The following is a 20,873-nucleotide window of genomic DNA, read 5'->3' as shown; positions in this document are numbered from 1 at the left end:
AAAAAAAGAGACACTTCAAATTAACAAAATTCGAAATGAAAAAGGAGAGATCACCACAGACATAAGTGAAATTTGGAAAATCATCAGGACTTATTTCAAAAACCTCTACTCCACAAAACTGGATAATGTGGAGGAGAAGAATACATTCCTGGACACATACCATCTATCAAAGCTAAACTCAGAACAGATTAATCTCCTAAACAAACCTATCACAATCATTGAGATTGCAAAGTAATAAAAAAAAAAAAAAAAAAAAAAAAAAAAACCTCCCAAAAAAGAAAAGTTCAGGACCAGATGGCTTCTCAGATGAATTCTATCAAACCTTCATGGAAGAACTCAAACCAATCTTCCTCAAACTGTGCCACACAATTGGAGAACAGGGAAAGCTACCAAACTCCTATATGAAGCTAGTATCATACTAATTCCAAAACCAGGCAGAGATGCCACAAGAAAACTGCTGGCCTATTTCCCTGAGTAACTTAGATGCAAAGATCCTGAACAAAATCCTTGCAAACCAAATCCAACAACACATCAAAAGCATTATCCACTTTGATCAAGTGGGAGTCATCCGAGGAACAGAGGGGTGGTTCAACCTACAGAAATCTGTCAATGTAATACACTACATAAACAAGGTTAAACACAAAACCACATGATCATTTCGATAAGATGCAGAAAAGTCCTTTGACAAAATACAACATCACTTCATGATCAAAACAATGGACAGAATTGGCATGGTTTGTTCATATCTTAGCATAATAAAGGCAACATGCAAAGCTCCTGCAGCCCAAATAATACTTAATGGAGAGAGACTGGAGGAATTCCCACTGAGATCAGGAAGAAGACAGGGTTGTCCACTCTCACCTCTGCTCTTCAATATAGTACTTAAGTCCTAGCTCAAGCAATAAGATAGGAGAAATAAACAAAAGGGATGCAATTTGGAAAGGAAGAAGTTAAATTAGCTCTATTCTTTGATGACATGATTGTATATGTAAGAGACCTGAGAGACGCCATCCCAAAATTCCTGATTAACTCCTATAGCAAAGTAGCAGGATACAAAATCAATGCACAAAAATCAGTAGCCTTTCGGTATGCAAATGACAAAGATACAGAGAAAGAAATAAGGGACATGGTCCCATTTACAATAGCAACAAAAAATAAAATAAAATATCTTGGGATAACAATAACCAAGGAAGTGAAAGATCTATACAACGAAAACATAAAAACACTCAAAAAAGAAATTAAGGAGGCCTTGAGAAAATGGAAAGACCTCCCATGCTCCTGGATAGGCAAAATTAATTAACATTGTGAAGATGGCAATCCTACCAAAGGCAGTATACAGATTTAATGCAATTCCATTTAAAATCCCTACAGTGTTCTTCACAGAGATAGACAAAAATGATCTCAAATTTCATATGGAAAAGCAGAAAACCTCACATATCCAAACATATCCTCAGCAAAAGAAATATCTCTGGAGGCATCACCATACCTGATCTAAAGCTATATTACAAAGCCATAGTAATAAAAACAGCATGGTACTGGCATAAAAACAGGAGTATATGCCAATGGAGTAGAAGTGAGGACCTGACTTTGGGTCAAGCAACTATAGCTACTTGATATTTGACAAAGGCCCTAACAATACAGGCTGGAAAAAAACACAGCATCTTCAACAAATGGTGCTGTACAAACTGGATAACCATATGCAGAAAACTGAAACTTGATCCACGCATTTCACCATGCACTACACTCAAATCCAAATGGATCAAAGACCTCAACATAAGACCAGAAACTCGAATACTACTGAAAGAAAATGTAGGAAGTACTTTCCATGATATAGGAATGGAAAAAGGCTTCCTGAACAAAACTCCAGTAGCTCACAATCTTAGTCACTCAACCAATTGGATCACATGTAGCTGAAGAGTTTCTTTACAGACAAGCATAGAATAAGTAAAGCCAATAGATTACCCACAGAATGGGAGAAAATATTTGCTGATTGTCCAACTGATAGAGGCCTAATCTCTAGATACTACAAAGAACTCAAAAACCTAAACAATAAAAAGTCAAACAAACCACTTAGAAAATGGGGCAAAGAGCTGGACAGGCAATTCACAGAGGAAGAAATGCAAATCGCAAACACACACTTAAGAAAATATTCATCTTCCCTAATCACCAGGGGAATGCAAATTAAAACAACTATGAGATTCCACCTTATCCTAGTAAGGATAGCAAACATCAAAAAATCAAATGAAAACAAATGCTGGCGAGGATGTGCAGAATTAGGAACCCTCATCCACTGTTGGTGGGAATGTAAGATGGTACAACCACTTTGGAAAGCAATATGGAGACTTCTGAAAAAGCTGACTATAGAGTTACCAACAGACCCAGTTATTCCCTTACTGGGCATGTACCCTAAAACCTTTAAACCACAGTCCAGAGAGATTTGCTCAATCATGTTTAAGCAGTTCAATTTGTAATAGGTAAGAGCTGGAATCAACCCAGATGTCAATCACTAGAATAATGGATAAGTAAGATGTGGTATATCTACACAATGGAATTCTACACAGCAATAAGAAAAACTGACACAATGAAATTTGAGGAAAAATGGTTGAACCTGGAACAGATCATTCTCAGTGAACTTACCCAATCACAGAAAGATAATCCCCACATAATCACTCATCTACAGCACCTAACCTGAATCTACCCAAGATGCTGACATACCCAGCAAGCATCTTGAGGACTAGACAATAGGATGGGTGGGGAGGGAAGGGACAGCAAGGAATGGTGTGGGAGATCTAAATCTAGACCCAAACAGCAATGGTACCATAAAAGTCTACCTCCTAAAAGGTTGAAACTTCACCAGGCTTTTAGAGGGAACACCTGAGCCACAAGACACTGGACAGGGTATGATGAATACTGACCATAATCTTCTACAGTCTCTCCTCCCTCTCTCTCTCTCTCTCTCTCTCTCTCTCTCTCTTCTCTCTAAATCTTATATTAGTTATCTTTTTCTTCCTTTTCTTAGTGGGCACTGACCTGTAACTCCAAGTACCAGCATGGGGCTATCATCCACAACAAGCATTTGATCAGAGAGATCTACAAGGTTTTCTAAAAGAAAGACAGATATCTGTCAGAGTACTTGATGACCCACCAAAGGTTAGTGGTAAGACCCTACTGCTGGAAACACCATATGCAGTTGACACGTAGAATGGAATACATGGCTGGAAGGTGGAAGAGAGTCAGTCCCCAGTCAGTCAGCGCATCTAGTGCCAGAAGGTGCTACATGGGCAACTGGGGGGAAATGACCAATATCTGTCCAAGCAACTCATGGTCTAACCTACTTATCAGCAAATAACCTGTCATGGTGCTCACACAAGTGCAATAGTGGCAGACAACCATGGTGGGAAACCATTATTTGGCTTGATGATCCCCTCAGTGGAACGGGCCCCATAGCTGGAGCTGGAAAACAAGTCAGAACCATATCCAAACATGAGCCCGCTCTCCATTATCAAGCTACCACCAACTGTGGGCTACAAGAGGGCCTATACCTATTAAATAAGGGTTATCTCATTTGTCTGGTGCTAACTTTACTCTCCATTGGAGAATCTGCTTCTCTTTTTCAGATACATGCAGATCCTAAGGAGATGCCTCAAAAGGGCCCCAGCTGAAACAAGAATAATCAGCAAAACAAGCAAGGGTGCTGTTTCCTGACTCTGCCTGCAATGTGATCAGCTCTGTTTCATGCTTCTGCTGCCATGCCTTCCCTACCCTGATGGGCAGCACCCACTGGAACAACTAGACCAACAAAAAACATTTCTTTCCTTAGGTTGCTTCTGAATATATTTGTTTGTTCACAGCAAGAAGAGGATAAATAATACACATGGTAACAAGTGGCAACCAAAATTGCTTTTGATGAACCCTTTTTCTTTTGGATAATTGTATATTCCTGTGTATTTGGTAATAAAAATAAACTGCCTCAGGGGATTCCAGTATAATTTCTTAAGGTAAGGAAGGCTAAGTTATTTGATCCAGAAAAATTAGCTGTTTTATTGTTGGAACATTGAAAAAATTAAGAGATTTGACATCCAAACTTTACCACTATCTGCCTAAACATGTTACCATCACAGTCCTATATTTTCCCAACCAAAAACTTAGCTTTATACAAGAGACTCTCACAGGGCTGAAATTAAAAATGTGTAGGTCATGAAGCAGAGGTAGGAGGATCACAATAAATTCGAGGCCACCATGAGACTACATAGTGAATTCCTGGTCAGTCTAGGCTACAGCATGACCCTACCTTGAAGAAAAAAAAAATAGTACTGGGCTGGAGATATAGCTCAGCAGTTAAGGTGCTTGTCTGCAAACCCTAATGACCTGGTTTGATTCCCCATGGGACGCCAGATGTACAAGGTGGCACATGTGTCTGAAGTTTGTTTGCAGTGGCTATATGCCCTGGTGTGCCCAAAAAATGACAAAACTATGCTTTGATTTATATAATTTTCATACTTCAGGTTCTATGAGCTAGGCATTTTTTTTATTTGTTAGCATACAAATAGTTGATTTCACTGTGGCATTTTTCAACCAAAATTTGTTTTTATTTCTCTCTCCCTATTTACCCCCATTATCCTTTTCTCCTTGTTCTGCCCCCCCACCATAGCCTCCTTTCCATTTTCATGTCACATGTGTCCTTTTGCCCTTCTTTCTTTTTTTTATTTTATTTTATTTGAGAGTAACAGACACAGAGAGAAAGACAGATAGAGGGAGAGGGAGAGAATGGGCGCGCCAGGGCTGCCAGCCTCTGCAAACGAACTCCAGACGCGTGCACCCCCTTGTGCATCTGGCTAACGTGGGACCTGGGGAACGGAGCCTCGAACCGGGGTCCTTAGGCTTCACAGGCAAGCGCTTAACTGCCAAGCCATCTCTCCAGCCCCCTTCTTTCTTTTTAACACTTCTTGTTCCCATCTCATGGCCACCTGTGTCGCTTCATAGCCTATTCCCACTCTTATACCTCCTTAGTTACATGTATACAAACTTTAATATTTAGGATTCTTGTAGGAGATATGTGATTTTTGTCTTTCTGGGCCAGGGTTACCTCATTTAGTATAATTTTTTTCCAGTTCCATCCGTTTCCCTGAAATTTTCACGTTTTTATTTTTCATTTTTGGAGGGGGGGGGTAGGGTCACACTGTAAGCCCAGGCTGACCTGGAATTCACTATGTAGTCTCAGGGTGGCCTCTAACTCATGGCAATTCTCCTACCTCTGCCTTCCAAGTGCTGGAATTAAAGATGTGTGCCACCATGTCTGGCACCATATCTTCATTTTTTTAATTATTAATTTAAATTAATAAGTTAATTCGTTTAAATTATTAAATTACTAATTTAATTAATTTAAATTATTAAATTGAGGGAAGTAAGCCAAAGAAAGGCACCCACGTGGCTAGAGATCCCACATGGAAGGCCTGGGGAAAAAAGCATGGAAAGAAAAGAGAAAAGAAAGTTCAAGTTCAAGGAGCTCCTGCCATGTGGGGAGCTGGAAGGGATAAAGAACCCATGTGGAAAGTAAGGACTAGGGGCCTCCCAGCTGGGCCTGGGCTTAGGCCTGAGCCTGGGCTGAGCCAGCCCAGGTCCAGCCAAGGAAACAACTCACCCACAGCTGAAAATTCCCAAGTGATCAGAAGGAGCCATAATTTCATTTTTATACAGCTGAAGAAAGTTCCATTGATTTATGTATCACATTTTCTTTACATCGTCATCAGGTGGTAGACATTTATGCTGATTCCATTCCTAGCTGTTGAGAATACAGCAGCAGGGAACATGGATGTGCAAGTATCTCTGTCTAGGACCTAGAGTCCTTTGGGTATGTGCCCAGGGGTGGTACAGCTGGGTCATACAGTACTTCTATTTTCCAGTTTTTGATAAACCCCTATACTTCCATAGTGGCTGCATCAGTTTACTCTCCCACCAACAGTGAATAAAGGTGCCTCTTTCCTTACATCCTTGCCTGCATTTGTTGTCATCTGTTTTCTTGATTACAGCCTTTCTGGCTGAGGTGAGATGGGCTCTAAAGATGGTTTAAAATTGTAATTCCCTGGTGGCTAAGGATGTTGAACATTTTTGAAAATATCTTTTCTACCATATGACCCAGCTATAGCACTCCTAGGCATATATCCAAAGGACTCATCTCATTTCCTTAGAAGTACATGCTCAACCATGTTTATTGCTGCTCAATTTATAATAGCTGGGAAATGGAACCAGCCTAGATGTCCCTCAACAGATGAGTGGATAATGAAGATGTGGCACATTTATACAATGGAGTTCTACTCAGCAGTAAAGAAAAATGAAGTTATGAAATTTGCAGAAAAATGGATGGACCTGGAAATTATTATACTAAGTGAGGTAACCCAGACCCAGAAAGCCAAGCACCACATGTTCTCTCTCATATGTGGATCCTAGCTACAGATGACTGGGCTTCTGCGTGAGAATGAAAATACTTAGTAGCAGAGGCCAGTAAGTTAAAAAGGAGACATAAAGGGTAGAGAAAGGAAGGGAGGAGGATACTTTATAGGTTGATATTGTATATATGTAATTACAATGATTGTAATGGGGAGGTAATATGATGGAGAATGGAATTTCAAATGGGAAAGTGTGGGGGTGGGGAGGGAGGGAATTACCATGGGATATATTTTATAATCATGGAAAATGTTAATAAAAATTAAAAAAAAGAAAATATCATTTGACCATTTGTATTTCTTCTTTTGAGAATGGTTTATTTCATTAGCACATTTATTAATTAGCAGTGGGACTTTGGGGGTGTTTAATTTTGCCATCTTTTTAAACACACCTGGCCAATACATCTGTCTTAGTTTCTTTATTAATAGTTATTTGTTTATTTATTTATGAGCAAGAATGGGTGTGCCAGGGCCTCTAACCAGTGCAAACAAACTCCACATGTATGCTTCACCATGTGCATCTGGTTTATGCAGATCCTGGAGAATCAAACCTTGGTTCTTAGGCTTCACAGGCAGGTGCCTTAACCATTAAGCAATCTCTCCAGCCTAACTTTTGCCATTCTTTATATATTCTAGATATCAACCCCCATCTGAAGTATATCTGGCACTCTTTCCTTGTTTGACTTTATGTAGTTCCAATATATTGGTCCTTGGTACCATTTTACTGTGCTATTGGAGTGCTGTTCAGGAAGTTCTTGCATGTACCTGTAACTTGAAGTATATTCCCGAGGTTTTCCTCTCTCAGTATCAGTATTTTTGGCTTTGTTTCTGCATATGCATAGCATGTATGTTGTGTGTTGTGTGCACAATTTATGCACCTGTATGTGCTCATGCAGTACCCAGTGCGCTCATCCATGGTGGCCAGTGGAGAGCATCAGGTGTCCTTCACCATCATTCACTTGCCTGTTTTTCCTTGTAATGTGATCTCCTACTGAATCCAATTCTTTCTGTTCATGGGCCTTGGAAATTCTCTGGCTTTTGCTCCCCAAAGGAACAGGGTTGCAAACCTGCATGACCATACCCCGCTGTTTGCATGGGTTCTTAAAACTCAGGTGGTCTTAGGTTCCCTCAGTCCTCTTGTTTGCACAGGATACACACTTAACCACTGAGTTATTTCTCCAACCCTATTTCTGGTTTGAAATTAAGGTCTTGACCCAATTTGAATTTATTTTTTGTGCAATGCAAGAGATGTGATCTAATTTTATTTATTTATTTATTTATTTATTTATTTACAAGGACAGAGAGGGAAAGGGAAGGAGAGAATGAGAATGGGAATGCCAGGGCCTATATCTGCCTTTACATGGGTACAGGTGAGTTAAACCCAGGCCTTTAGGCTTTGAAAACAAGTGCCTTTAACCTCTGAGCCATCTCTCCAGACCTGATTTTCAGAATCCACTGCTTTTGTAAATAACAACTTATGGAAACAAATACACCTACTTTCTCTTGTAACATGTACGGCTGTTTGTGAAGCAAGGGCAGAAATAAATACTTCCAAAGAGGCAGTATGTGCTGAATAGGTTGATATTGTATATATGTAAGTACAATGATTGAGATGGTGAGGTAATATGATGGAGAATGGAATTTCAAAGGGGAAAGTGGGGGGGGGGAATTACCATGGGATATTTTTTTATATTCATGGAAAATGCTAATAAAAATTAAAAAAAAAAAGAGGAAGTATGGCCCACAAAGCTGAAAATAATATTTGACCATTTACAGAAAGATCCCTGATCTAAATTCCCCTCCCTTTGTGTTACTTTCCACTTCTGAAGCACTGTTTTGGAGAAATTAAGAGCATTTTTGTCCTAGGAGCCAGGGCTTAGGAGCTAACCACAGATCCAACACCAGCAGAGCAGAGAACAGTCATGAGAATTTCTGAATAAGATAATGCAGCCAGAGTGAAAACAGCATTTGACTACCCAGTGCGGTGGCTTCCAGCCCTCCCTCTCCCCTGCTTTGAAACTATAAAGGAAGGACTAGGGACTGGGTAGCACCAGAAGCATGCCGTGGCAGCATCACCAGGAAAATGCAAGCCTTGCTTATTCTCTTGGTTCTCCTCTTGTCTCCTGGAGCTGGATCTCGTGAGCCATTCCTGGACCACTCTGTCCTCTGGGATTTTACAACCTATCCCAAGTCTGTTAGCCTGGGTAAGAGACTCTGTAAAGATGCTGTGGGATCCTTTACAACTGTTCCAGGGAAAATCTGGGCCTGCAGGCGTGTGTTCTTTCCTGGAGTTGATACCAGGTTTCCAGGGATTTAGGAGTCTTGAGTCAGAAGGATCAGAAAATGGATTATTTCACACACAACCATTCAATTTGTGGTGCTTTCCTGGTGTCCCATGATATGAAGTAAAGGGAGGAATGGGATAGGAAAGATGCAGCTTGCTTGAAGAAACTGAGCTGCATGAGAGGTGGCGTGAGGCTCTGGTGTGTCCCTCAGCTTTATCCTGATCTACCTGAGCAGTGCTCTGCTGGGGAGCCCCAAAAGTCTGTGACTGGAGATGTGGTATTCTTTATTGCAGAGGAGATTATTGATGGTGTTGAGTCCAAGCCACACTCCCGCCCTTACATGGCCCATCTGGAGATCACCACTGACAGAGGCTACAGTGGCAGCTGTGGGGGGTTTCTCATAACTCCACAGTTTGTGATAACTGCTGCGCATTGTAAAGGAAGGTAAGTGGCTTCACGTGTACAGATGAGGACATGTACAGATGGCGTTAGACAGTGCAGAAGCAGCCTAGGAAGAGGTTCTCTGCCCTGCTCACCTGCAGATGGGCAGCTGGGTGTACGGGGAGGACGAGTAGCACATACAGCCCTCACTTGGGCCACTTCATCTGTCATCTCCATTTCTGGAAGCCAGGACTTTTAACAGAGCAGCCCTGGTGCAACCAGCACTCTCAGTTCTGGGCCAGGGATTAGCTCCACAGTCAAGCCGGGATTGCCCACACGGAGCTGGAAGTTACAGTCACAACCCAGTACTTTCTACAGGTCTTTGCAGCCAAGCACAAACCTTCCTGCATGTGTGAGGATCTAGGTTCAATACCAGTACTGAAAACAATCAGCTGTGTCAGACCTGTATCACCCTAGGATCCTTGAGAACTCTAACCTGAGTAAAAGCCAAATCCCCTCAGCATCTCTGACTGGTAAAGAAGAGAGCCTGATGGCCCTCTGTTCAGAACGGGTCCTTCTCACATGACCAGTACTCTTTATTGCCCCTCTTGTCCCTCTCAACAGAGAAATTACTGTCACTCTTGGAGCTCATAATGTGAGAAAGAAGGAATCCACACAGCAGAAGCTGAAAGTCATAGAGCAAATTGTTCACCCGGACTACCACTTCTTTACCAATATCAATGACATCATGTTACTGAAGGTACCATTATTATCTTTTTTTCTCTTCTTAACCTTCCCTCCTTTAACTCTCCTCCTGGCCTTTCCTATTCTCTCTTATCCAACCTATTTTCTCAGGATCCACCCCCACGCAGATCCATGTCATCATTATCCAACTGGTGAGCCTTGTCCAAGACACCCTCCTTCTCTGATATGCAATCCCTCTTCTCTTCCTACAGCTTAAAAAGAAAGTCAAGTTGACCACTGCTGTGGACACAGTACCTCTGCCAAACCCAGCTACCTTTATTCAACCTGGGAGAATGTGTCGAGCAGCTGGCTGGGGGAGAACTGGAGCAACAGAGCCAGTGTCAGACACTCTGAGAGAGGTGAAGTTGAGAATCATGGATAAAACGGCCTGTGGAAAGTACTGGCATTATAACAACAATTTGCAAATCTGTGTGGGCAATCCTAGGAAGACAAGATCTGCATACAAGGTGACTACATACCTGCATACACCCTTCCTCCCCACAAAGGGAGACAGGGGGTAGAGGATGAACAACTCCCTGCTACAGTGCCTGTCATGCATCGTTGGGTTCCTAGCACTCTGGGAACTGGAATCCTCCTCTTGTTTCCATCTTCCTATCCAGACTGCCACATGGGGCTCCAGAAGGGAAGAGAATAGGATTGAGGGAGACATGATCTTGAGGTTCAGGCCAGAGAGAGAAAACCTGCAGTAAGCTCCTAATTTAGGACTCCTGACTTCACTCTGAATACATGGGGATGAGATGTGGAGACAGGAGTGAGGGGAGGACAGTCTTTGTTCATGGTCTGCTATCTCTTACAGGGAGACTCCGGGGGACCCCTCCTATGTGCTGGAGTGGCCCATGGTATCGTGTCCTATGGACGTGAAGATGCAAAGCCTCCTGCTGTCTTCACTCGCATCTCTCCATATGTGCCCTGGATTAACGAAGTCATAAAGAAGGGTAGCCAAGAAGCCTTACCATCCTGACAGTCCTCAAGCCAACGTTCTTCTGGAAGCCCCTGGCTTCGCAGAGCCCATCCCTAGCATGTTCCCAGGGGGCTCTCGAGGAAGCCTCTAGTGGTTTTTCTCCCCCAATATCTCAATAAAGCCTCGGCCTCCAGCATGTGTGACTCCATTCTGCTCACTTCCCCAAGCTGGTTTGCTCCCTTACTCACACCCTAGCCTTAATGAAAAATAGCTTTAAGCTATTCCCTTGTCAGTTTAATAATCTTGACTACTAAGCTACCTGCACATGATGTGCTATTTTTTATTACTAATTATCGAATATTACCAAAATATATGGATCTATACTTTGATTTCACATCCAGGGTCATCTGGCATGCATTAGTTATCTTCCTCCTTCCTCCACTGTCCTTTCTTCTTTTTATCCTCCTATTTCTCTCATCTCCTCTTCCCACAAACTCCATACCTTAGCCAATGCTTTCCATCCACACACCAGAGCAAATTCTCATTTCTGTACCAGAGAAAGCCAGGCCTGGCTGTTGACAGTGCTGTTCCTGGACACCTGCGCCATCATCATCATCACTATTGCACTTGCAGCTAGAGGGACGCCTACCCTCAGAAGCCCTTGGGATGTGTCTATGGCTATAGCAATAATGACAGTAGAGGTTCAGCCCTATCTGGGCTGTATACAGGACAGGATCAACTCAGCCCAGAAAATAATTCCTAAGAACATCAGCATAAGCTTGACCCCAAAACTGCATCAAATCCACTCAATTCAACTGTCATCTTCCTGAGATGACACCCAAGTTAGGTCAACTTTCAAGTGACCTTCTATCCCCTAAATCCAAAAAGCCACTAGTGTGTGAACTAGGGTCAGAGCCAGGAAAACAGCATGAACGTCAGGTAATTGTGGAACATTCAATTAAAGCAGTGAGGCAGCATAAGGGTTACAAGCCCCCAAAAGTAAACTAAAAGTAGCTAAAGGCAAAAAAATATCCTTGGACCTATAAAGAAGAATCTGTGTTTTTTATAATCTTATTTTTTTAAATCTGATTTACCCTAAAACATCACAAAAAAAGATAAATAAGTGCCTCTGTTCTTATCTCTTCCTTTCCTAGAAGAGAAAAGAATAAGGATTAGTCTCTGAGAGCCTGATGCCACCCAGATACCTAGCATCGGGAGTAAACTGACCAACTCTGCTCCCTGTCCAGGAGCCCCCCATTAACAGACCCCAATCTGGGTCTCTAGGTAGACATTCCCATTTGGGGGGAAGAGTCTTGTGTTTTCCCTTCTCTAAGCTCTCCTCTTAAATTCTGTCTCTGTAACTTCTCTTTCCCCTAAGCTATAATAAAATCTCTTCAACATAACCTCTGGTCTATGGCTTTCATTCATCAAAATTCATAAAGATGAGAATTCAGAGGCCACTGACTGTGAGCTTTATGTGACCACTGATCTGCCACGACCTTACCTCCTGAGTTATCACCCACCCAAGGGCCAAGATAAGGCTCTAACTCTCTCAAAAAATCCCAAATTCCCATATTAGTGACCCCACACGATCACACTGCAACCTTAGGAGGTCCAAGATGAGAGGCTTGACGCTGTTGACCCTCACACTGAGAACTTACTACTTTATTTAAATTATTAATTATTTTCAATTATTTAGCCCTTCACTTTCCCCACTGCCTGGCTTCCACTGACAGTAGAGATGCAAAACATAGGAAGCATAGAGCACAAGGCTGACTATAAACTGTTTTCTAACTCTGCAAAAGAAACATGCAGGAATAAAAAATTTAAAAAAAAAACTATTAGACCACAATTACAATGATAATTTTTTCTTTCTTCTTAACTCTTTTTTACACATGTGGCTAAATAATAGGATTTTTTTTTTTTGCCTTGTTTTGTTTAGTTTGCATTTGGTTTGGTTTTTGAAACAGGGTCACACTATGTGGCCTAGTCCAACCTCTACTTCACAACTCTCCCTAGTGCTGGGATGACAGACACGAGCCCCCATACCTGGCTTAAATAGCATGGGTTTTTTGTTATTGTTGTCTTGTTTTGATTGTTGCGTGCGTGTGTGTGTGTGTGTGTGTGTGTGCAATGTGTATGTGCCTTTTAGGCACCTCATGTGCTCATCTGCAGTGCAGTGTGCTCACCTACGGCAGCCTGAGTGAATGACCCACTCCAGCTCTCTTCCACCCATTGTCATTTGAGCCAAAGTCGTTAAGCCAAAGTCTTTTACCTATAGCAGAGCTTTTTCTCAGCGATTCTCAGCTCAGCTACCCACCCCACTGGCCACACCCAGTTGTTTAAGTGGGTTCTGTAAATTTGAACTCAGGCCTCCTCAGGCTGTCATGATTGGGCAGGAAATGTACTTAATAACTGAGCATTCTCTCTAACCCAGACTAAATAATAGTTTTAAAATGTAAAATATGGGGCTACGGAAATGGCTTAATAGTTAAAGGCACTTGCTCCTGCCAGTCCAAGTCCAATTCCCCAGAGCCCACAAACACAAAATGGAGCAGGAGTCTGTGATCACAACAAGCCTGCAGCAATGAAAGGAGGAGCCAGAAGAATCTAGAAACTCATGAGCCAGCCACTAGACTTGACACACACAGTAGCAAAAAGAAAAAAAAAAAAAACCTACAAGGAAGACTGTCTCAAAAAAGAACCAGAAAGTGCCAGAGAGATGGCTGAGCAGTTAAGGCACTTACCTGTGAAGTCTAAGGACCCAGTTTGATTCCCCAGGACCCACATAAGCCAGATGCACAAGGTGGCACATGCATCTGGAGTTCATTTGCAGTGGTTAGAGACCCTGATGTGCCCATTCTCTCCCCCACCCTTTCTCCCTCTTTCTCTCTCAAATAAATTAATTAATTTTAAAAAGACTTAAAAATTATACACTATTTTTATATGTTTGAGACAGAAAGAGAAAATAGGCATACCAGAGCCTCCAGCCACTGAAAATGAACTCCAGATGTATGTGCCACCTTGTGCATCTGGCTTACATGGGTTCTGGGGAGTCAAATGTGGATCCTTTGGCTTTGCAGGCCAGTGGGCAGGTTGAGGCTAACCAAAGCAAGGCTGAGCCCACCTGATTTGCTTCCAGAAAGACCACCACTGCCACCAAACTCCATCACATCACATGGTGTATCACATGGATATCTGGTGTGGAAAGAGCAGTTGGGGCCCCAACTTCTCCAAAAACAAGATAAGAACATCATTACTAGTGCAGCATTCATTCAGAGATATGGTAGATAGAGCCTACCTAACAGACGCTGAGAGCACGAGGCCAGTCACAGGATCATGAGGTCAGCAGAAGAAACCACTCAGATAAGGCTTTGCAAAAGTGGTGGGAGTTGCAACACCAGGAAGCCCAGCTTCATGAAGGCTCACAGGCACTGAAACAGCCTCACCACTGGAAATTGTCCTAAAGCACGTCACCACAGCCAAAGGAAGAGTCCAAGAGGAAGTCAGCTAAGCTTGCTGCTGCAAAAGGAGAAACAAAGCAAAAGAGGCACTAAGAAAGGATAAAGTCCCAGGCAAAATAAAGATCCAAATAAAAGGAAAAGGGGAAACAGGTGACATGACTGAGAAACTAAAGATTTATGTTTAGAATAGAGAAAAATTAAAATGGAGAATCCAATCTGTGGTGAAGTATGAAAGAAACAAGCTGAGGTTGAGTCTGTCTTGTACCACATGTTAACAGCAGTCTCACTGCTCTTGTACAACCCAGGGGAAGATTTTTTTTTTAAGAGTTAGAGAGAGAGTAACAATGGGCACACCAGGGCATCCAGCCCCTGCAAATGAACTCCAGATGCATGTGCCACCTTGTGCATCTGTCTTATTTGGGTCCTGGGGAGTTGAACATGGGTTCTTTGGCTTTGCAGGCAAGTGCCTTAACTGCTAAACCATCTCTCCAGCCCAAGATTTTTATCAATTATTTTACAAATGCAAGTTTTTCAGTACCTCTAGAAACTTTTTTCCTTTTTTTCTTTTTACTTTTTTTGGGGGGGTTCTTTTTTGTCCATTTTTTTCTTCTGCTTTCATTTTTTTTTCTTTTGTCCACTCAGATGGGGTTCTCTTCCTCAAGCTCCCCGGAAAGAGAGCAGGAACAATCATCAGTGGCAAGTGGCCAGTGGCAGCAAAGCAAAGCAACACCAGGAGCCGGTTTCACGCTCTGGAGAGAACACTACGCCTCCTTGTGGTTTCCCGGGTCAGAGAAACTTCTCTACAAATGAACTGTATAATGATCCCTGAAAGTACAGTCTTTCTAGAAACATTCTTCAGAAGGAAGGAATCCTACTTTGTGACATTCTATTCAAACACAAAGAACTTTTGGATTGTGTTGCTGGGGAGAGTTGTTTCGTTCTGTGTTTTGTTTTTGAGACAAGGTTAAGTAGGAAGCCCAGGCTGGCCTGACACTCGCCATTCTCTTGCCTCTCCTGAGTTCCAAGATTACAGTACACCCACTTTTTTATTTTACACTACAGAGATACTAAATGGCAGCTTGGGGTCATGGTTATGCATTTAATATATCTTGAATACCTTAATTACTTCTATTCCCACATTGCAAAATTGTTTCCTAAAGAAAAGTATTCTTGGGCTAGAGAGATAGCTCAGCCATTAAGGTGCTTGCCTGCAAAGCCCAAGGACCAGAGTTTGATTCCCCAGTAACCATGTAAAGCCAGATGCACAAAGTCACACATGCATCTAGAGTCCATTTGCAGTGTGGCTGGAGACCCTGATGTGCCCATTCTCTCTGTCTATCTTCTATCTCTCTGCTTACAAATAAATATAACTATTTTAAAAAGAAAAGAAAAACATTCCTACACCAAGCATCATGCCAAATGCCTATAATCCCTAAGGAGACTAAGGAATTCAAGGCCATCCTCTGTTACATACCATGAGTAAGGCTAGCCTGAGCTACATGAGACTGTCTAAAAAATAAATAAGAAAAAATAAAGCTACTCCTGGCTGGCTAGCCCTTATCACAGCTATGTGGACTCCATACCACATGTGACCATGGCGTCCAGTGTTCCCAGTAGCTTTGTTCACGTGGTGTGCCTGACTGAAATCTTGAGAATAGACTTCCAAGTAAGAAGGTGGAGCACAAGCCATGAGAGACACCATAGCAGCTCTACCACACAGCCAAATTGCCAATACCAACTCCATGATGGACAGGTTAACTCCCTCCACAACCAGACTCTGCCAACTAAGGCAGCTATCAGTGGACTGCGGTCCCAGGCGCACACAAGGAGGCACCCTGCAGAACAATCCTAGTGCTTCATCCAGTGAATGGCCTTCAGAAACTGCACCACCAGTGACTTCCGACTGTGAAGGAAAGCCCCGTGACTACCACTCTGGATCTGCCCTCAGCAGCCAACACTAGACATGCCACACCCATCTCCTAGGCACACAACTGTCCCTGGGTAACACAACCACAACAGTCTCCAGACATGCTACTACCATCCCATGGGTGCTACAATGGTCCCTGGGCAGTGAATGTAGTCATAGCAGTTCCAGACTTGTCAACTGTCTCCCAGGCACTGGAATTTACCCTGGTCAACCCATCCACTGCATTCCCCTAAATGAGCTGATGTCCGCACAGGAGCACAACTGGCCCCAGACAACAAAGTACACCATCCCCTGGAAGCTACCACAGACCCCAACCAACACAAGCTTCAGCCACCTCACCTTACAGACCATGTCACCTGTCTCCACAAATGAACTTCACGAAGACACAGCTCCAGGAATCTAACCAAGAACCTGTCTGGTGTAAACAAAGCACAAAGTGAGAACAACAGAGCACGATAACAGAAAGAAACTTCCCCTCCTGCAGCCGCCATCTCAGGTGAGCCAGCACCACCAACACACCACTGGACCTAAGTGCACATGACTTCCACATTCTGGAGGAGCACGTTGTAAGGAGTCCTACCCTTCCTTTGGCTCTTACATTCTTTCTGCCACCTCTTCCACAATGAATCCTGAGCTCCTGAGCCTTGGAAGGTGTGGTAGAGATATTTCAGTGCCGAACACTCCTCTGTCACTTCTTCTCAGCACCAAGGTGATTTCTGAGTCATCCCAAGGTCACTGCTATCTGAAAAGAGGAGCTTCTCTAACCAAAAGTGAGAGTAGCATTAATATATGGGTATGAACATTAAGAGAAGTACTTACTGGGCAGTTTGGTGAGCATAGTATACACATTTAGCCAGACACCAGCAGACATTACACCCCTAGGACTAATGACTACCCCTGTTGTAGGTTTTCAGTATCAGGGATATATTCCCTCCCATGGAGCAGGCCTCCAGTCCAATTAGAGGGCAGTTGGTTTCCACCATGAAAGATGTGCCATTATTGCACCCATTGGCTCATTTGGCCTGGCTGCAAATATAAGGCTTGCAGTACCAACTGTTGAATATCTTCACTGGTGATTTCTCTCTCTCTTCCATTGAACTGCATGCAGTATGTCTTTTTCTAGCTTTCTGTCAGCTGGTCTACATGGAGGAGGTTTTCAGCTCAGCTCCGGCAGGATTTCTCAGTGACCTTGCAGCCCAAGTATATGGAGTCTTCAGGAATAGGGTCTTAACATGTATTACTGTTGGGAAACCAAGAGCCTCAGCAATGGCCTGTAATGTTTTGGGGGCCTCAGAGGCTTCCTTGGACAACAACTCACTGGAAGGTATCCGATCCCTGCACTGAAAATTTTCTAGTAACAATCTATGGCTCCTGAGTGTTCCGTTGTCCAAAAAAATAGTTTTTCATATGACTTACTTATGTCTTCTTAGATTTTGATTAGCCCTCCCTCCTCCTTTCATTTACTCAATCTCTTCCCCTGACCTCACTTAGGCCTTTTCACTCCCATTAATCTGTTCTTCTCTTTACATATATAAAGTACCATCCTTTTAAGTCCCCTCTCCCTCCCTTTCTACTAGCTTTATATCTCCTTTCTAGCTTACCAGCCTCTGCTACTGAGTTTTCTTCTTGCTCACATAGAAGTCCAATCATTTATAGCAAGGTTCCACATATGAGAGAGAACATGTGATGTTTGGTTTTCTGGGCCTGGGTTACCACACTAATTATAATACTTTCCAGATCCATCCATTTTCCTGCATATTTCATATCTACATTTTTTTCTTTACCACTGAGTAAAGCTCCATTGTGTAAATGTACCACATATTCATTATCCACTCATCAGTTGAGGGACATCTAGGCTGGTTCCATTTCCTAGCTATTGTGAATACAGCAGCAATAAACTTGGTTGAGTAAGTATCTCTAAAGCAATGAGATGAGTCCTTAGGATATATGCCTAGGAGTGGTATAGCTGGGTCATATGGTAGATCCATTTTTGTCTCAGGAAACTCCACACTGATTTCCACAATGGATGAGCCAGATTACATTCCCACAAACAGTGTAGAAGAGTTCCTATTTTACTGCATCCTCACCAGCATTTAGGGTCATTTTTTTTTTTTTCATAATGGTAGCCAATCTGACAGGAATGAGATGGAATCTTAATGTAATTTTAATCTGCAGTTCCCTGATAACTAGGGATGTAGACATTTTCTTAGATGATTATATGCCATCTGTATTTGTTCCAGTGAGAACTCTCTACTTAGTTCCATAGCCCATTTTTAAATGGATTGTTTGATTTCCTATAATTTAATTTTTTTAGTACTTTGTGTATCCTAAATATTAATCCTCTATCAGATGTAGAGCTGGCAAATATTTTCTCCCATTCTGTAGGTTGCCTCTTTGCTCTATTCACAGTGTCCTTTGCTTTGTAATTTCATGAGGTTCCAGTGGTTATCTGTGGTTTTATCTCCTGAGAAACTGGGATTATATTCAGAAAGCCTTTGCCAACCAATATCTTGAAGGGTTTCCCCTACTTTTTCCTCTAGCAGTTTGAGAGTTTCAGGTCTGATAAAAAGACTTTGATCCAGTTGGACTTAATTCTTGTACATGGAGAGAGATAAGGATCTATTTTCATCCTTCTACAGATACATATCCAGTTTTCCCAGTACCACTGGTTGAAGACAACCATCTTTTCTCCAATGAGTATTTTAGGCATTTTGGTTGAATATCAGGTGACTATAGCTACCCAGACTTAAATCTTGGTCCTCTATTCTGTTCCGTTGATCTACGTGTCTGTTTTTGTGCCAGTACCATGCTGTTTTTTGTTACTATGGCTTTGTAATATCAGTCAAAATTAGGTATGGTGATACCACCAGCCTTATTTTTGTTGCTCAAGTCTGTTTTACATATTTGAGGTTTTTTGTGCTTCCAAATGAATTTAAAGATTGTTTTTTTCTATTTCTGTGAAGAATGCTATTAGAATTTTGATGGAGATTGCATTAAATGTGTAGATTGCTTATGGAAAGATTGACATTTTCACATTATTGATTCTTCTGATCCAAAAACAAGAGATGTCTTTCCATTTCCTGGTGTCTTTTCCAATTTCTTGCTTGAGTGTTTTAAAGTTTTCATGGTAGTGATCCTTTACTTCCTTGGTTAGGTTTATTCCAAGGTGCTTTAGTTGTGTTTTTGTTTTTTTTTTTTTTTCATCCAATTGTGAATGGGAATGATTCTCTGATTTTATCCTCTGTGCATTTGTTGTTAGCATATAGGAAGGCTGAGCCTGGACTTTTTTTAGTTTGGAGATTTTTGATAACTGCTTGGACCTCTGTACTCGATTTAACTTAGGTAGGTCATGTAAATCAAGGAAATCGTCCATTTCTTTCAGATTTTCAAACTTAGTGGACTGTATGTTCTTATAATATGTCCCTGTGATTTTTTGAATATCTCTGGTATCTGTTGTGATGGTACCTTTCTCGTCACTAATTTTATTAATTTGTGTCTTTTCTCTCTTTCTTTTTGTCAGATTTACTAAAGGTTTTTCAATCTTGTTTATTCTTTCAAAGAAATAAATCTTTGTTTCATTGATTCTTTGATTCTTTTTGTTTCTATTTCATTAATTCCTGCCATCATCATTATTATTTCTTCCCATCTACCGATTTTTGGTTTGCCTTGTTCTTCCTTTTCCAAGGCTTTACAGTGAAGCATTAAGTTGTTTACTTGAAACTTTTCTAATTTCTTAATATAGGCACTTAAAGCTATAAATTTCCTTCTTAGAACGACTTTCATTGTGTCCCAAAGGTGTTGGAATGTTGTGTTTCATTATCATTTGATTCCATGAATCTTTTGATTTCCTTCTTGATTTCTTCATTGACCCATTCATCGTTTAGTAGTGTATTGTTTAGTTTCCATAAAAATAGCTTTCCTTGATATTGATTTGTAGTTTGATCCAATTATAACCAGATAGAATGCAAGGAATTATTTCAATTTTCTTGTATTTGTTAAGGTTTGCTTTGTGTCCCAATATATGGTCTATTTTAGGGAATGTTCCATGCGCTGCTGAAAAGAATGTGTATTCTGCAGTATTTGGGTGAAATGTCCTGTATGAATCTGTTAGGTCCATTTGTTCTATGACCTGATTTAATCCAGATGCATTTCTGCTTATTTTTTGCCAGGATTACCTGTAGCCTACTACAACTGTGTTTGGTGTTATCTGTGACCTTAGTTCTATTAGTGTTTGATTGATGAATTTTGGAGCCCCCATGTTAGGTGTACATATATTTAGGATTGTAGTATCCTCCTGTTAAACTGGGACTTTAATCAATATAAAGTATCCTTCCTTATCTTTGCTAAGTAATGTTGAACTGCAGTCTACCCTGTCAGATATTAGAATAGTGACCCCTGCTTATTTTCTAGGCCCATTTGCTTGAACACCATTTTTGAGCCTTTCACCCTAAGATAATGTCCATCCTTTGTATAAAGGTGAGTTTCTTGGGGCCAACAAATTGAAGGATCCTGTTTTTTAACCCAGTCTGCAAACTTATGTCTTTTAGTTGGGGCATTGAGGCCATTAATATTAAGATTTATTATTTAAAGATGTGTGTTTATTTTTATCATTTTTCTTGTTTTGTATTTCTTCCAGTTTTACCTTTGCTCTCTTGTATTAACCAGTATGTGAGTATGGTTTGTTTTTTTCCAGGTTTCTTATATGTG

At 41.6% G+C, this 20,873-nt stretch overlaps 1 protein-coding gene and 1 non-coding gene across 2 annotated transcripts; one reads left to right on the top strand and one right to left on the bottom strand.

The window, feature by feature from the left end:
- The first annotated feature begins 8,526 nt into the window (after positions 1 to 8,526).
- On the top strand, positions 8,527 to 10,971 carry LOC101609484 (mast cell protease 4-like). The gene is made up of 5 exons (XM_045154934.1): positions 8,527 to 8,647; positions 9,022 to 9,172; positions 9,734 to 9,869; positions 10,066 to 10,320; positions 10,671 to 10,971. Exons 1-5 carry the CDS (start codon positions 8,527 to 8,529, stop codon positions 10,833 to 10,835), a joined length of 828 nt encoding a protein of 275 aa, XP_045010869.1. The 3' UTR covers positions 10,836 to 10,971.
- A 3,901-nt stretch (positions 10,972 to 14,872) lies between these two features.
- Positions 14,873 to 15,080, bottom strand: LOC123462401. Its single transcript, XR_006638225.1, has one exon. It is a non-coding gene; the product is annotated as a small nucleolar RNA U3 (small nucleolar RNA).
- Positions 15,081 to 20,873: the final 5,793 nt, after the last annotated feature.

Source organism: Jaculus jaculus, chromosome 7 (assembly GCF_020740685.1).
Source record: "Jaculus jaculus isolate mJacJac1 chromosome 7, mJacJac1.mat.Y.cur, whole genome shotgun sequence".
Taxonomy (NCBI): domain Eukaryota; kingdom Metazoa; phylum Chordata; class Mammalia; order Rodentia; family Dipodidae; genus Jaculus; species Jaculus jaculus.
Note: the sequence above shows the minus strand (reverse complement) of the source record. Positions and strands in the feature narration are given on the sequence as shown.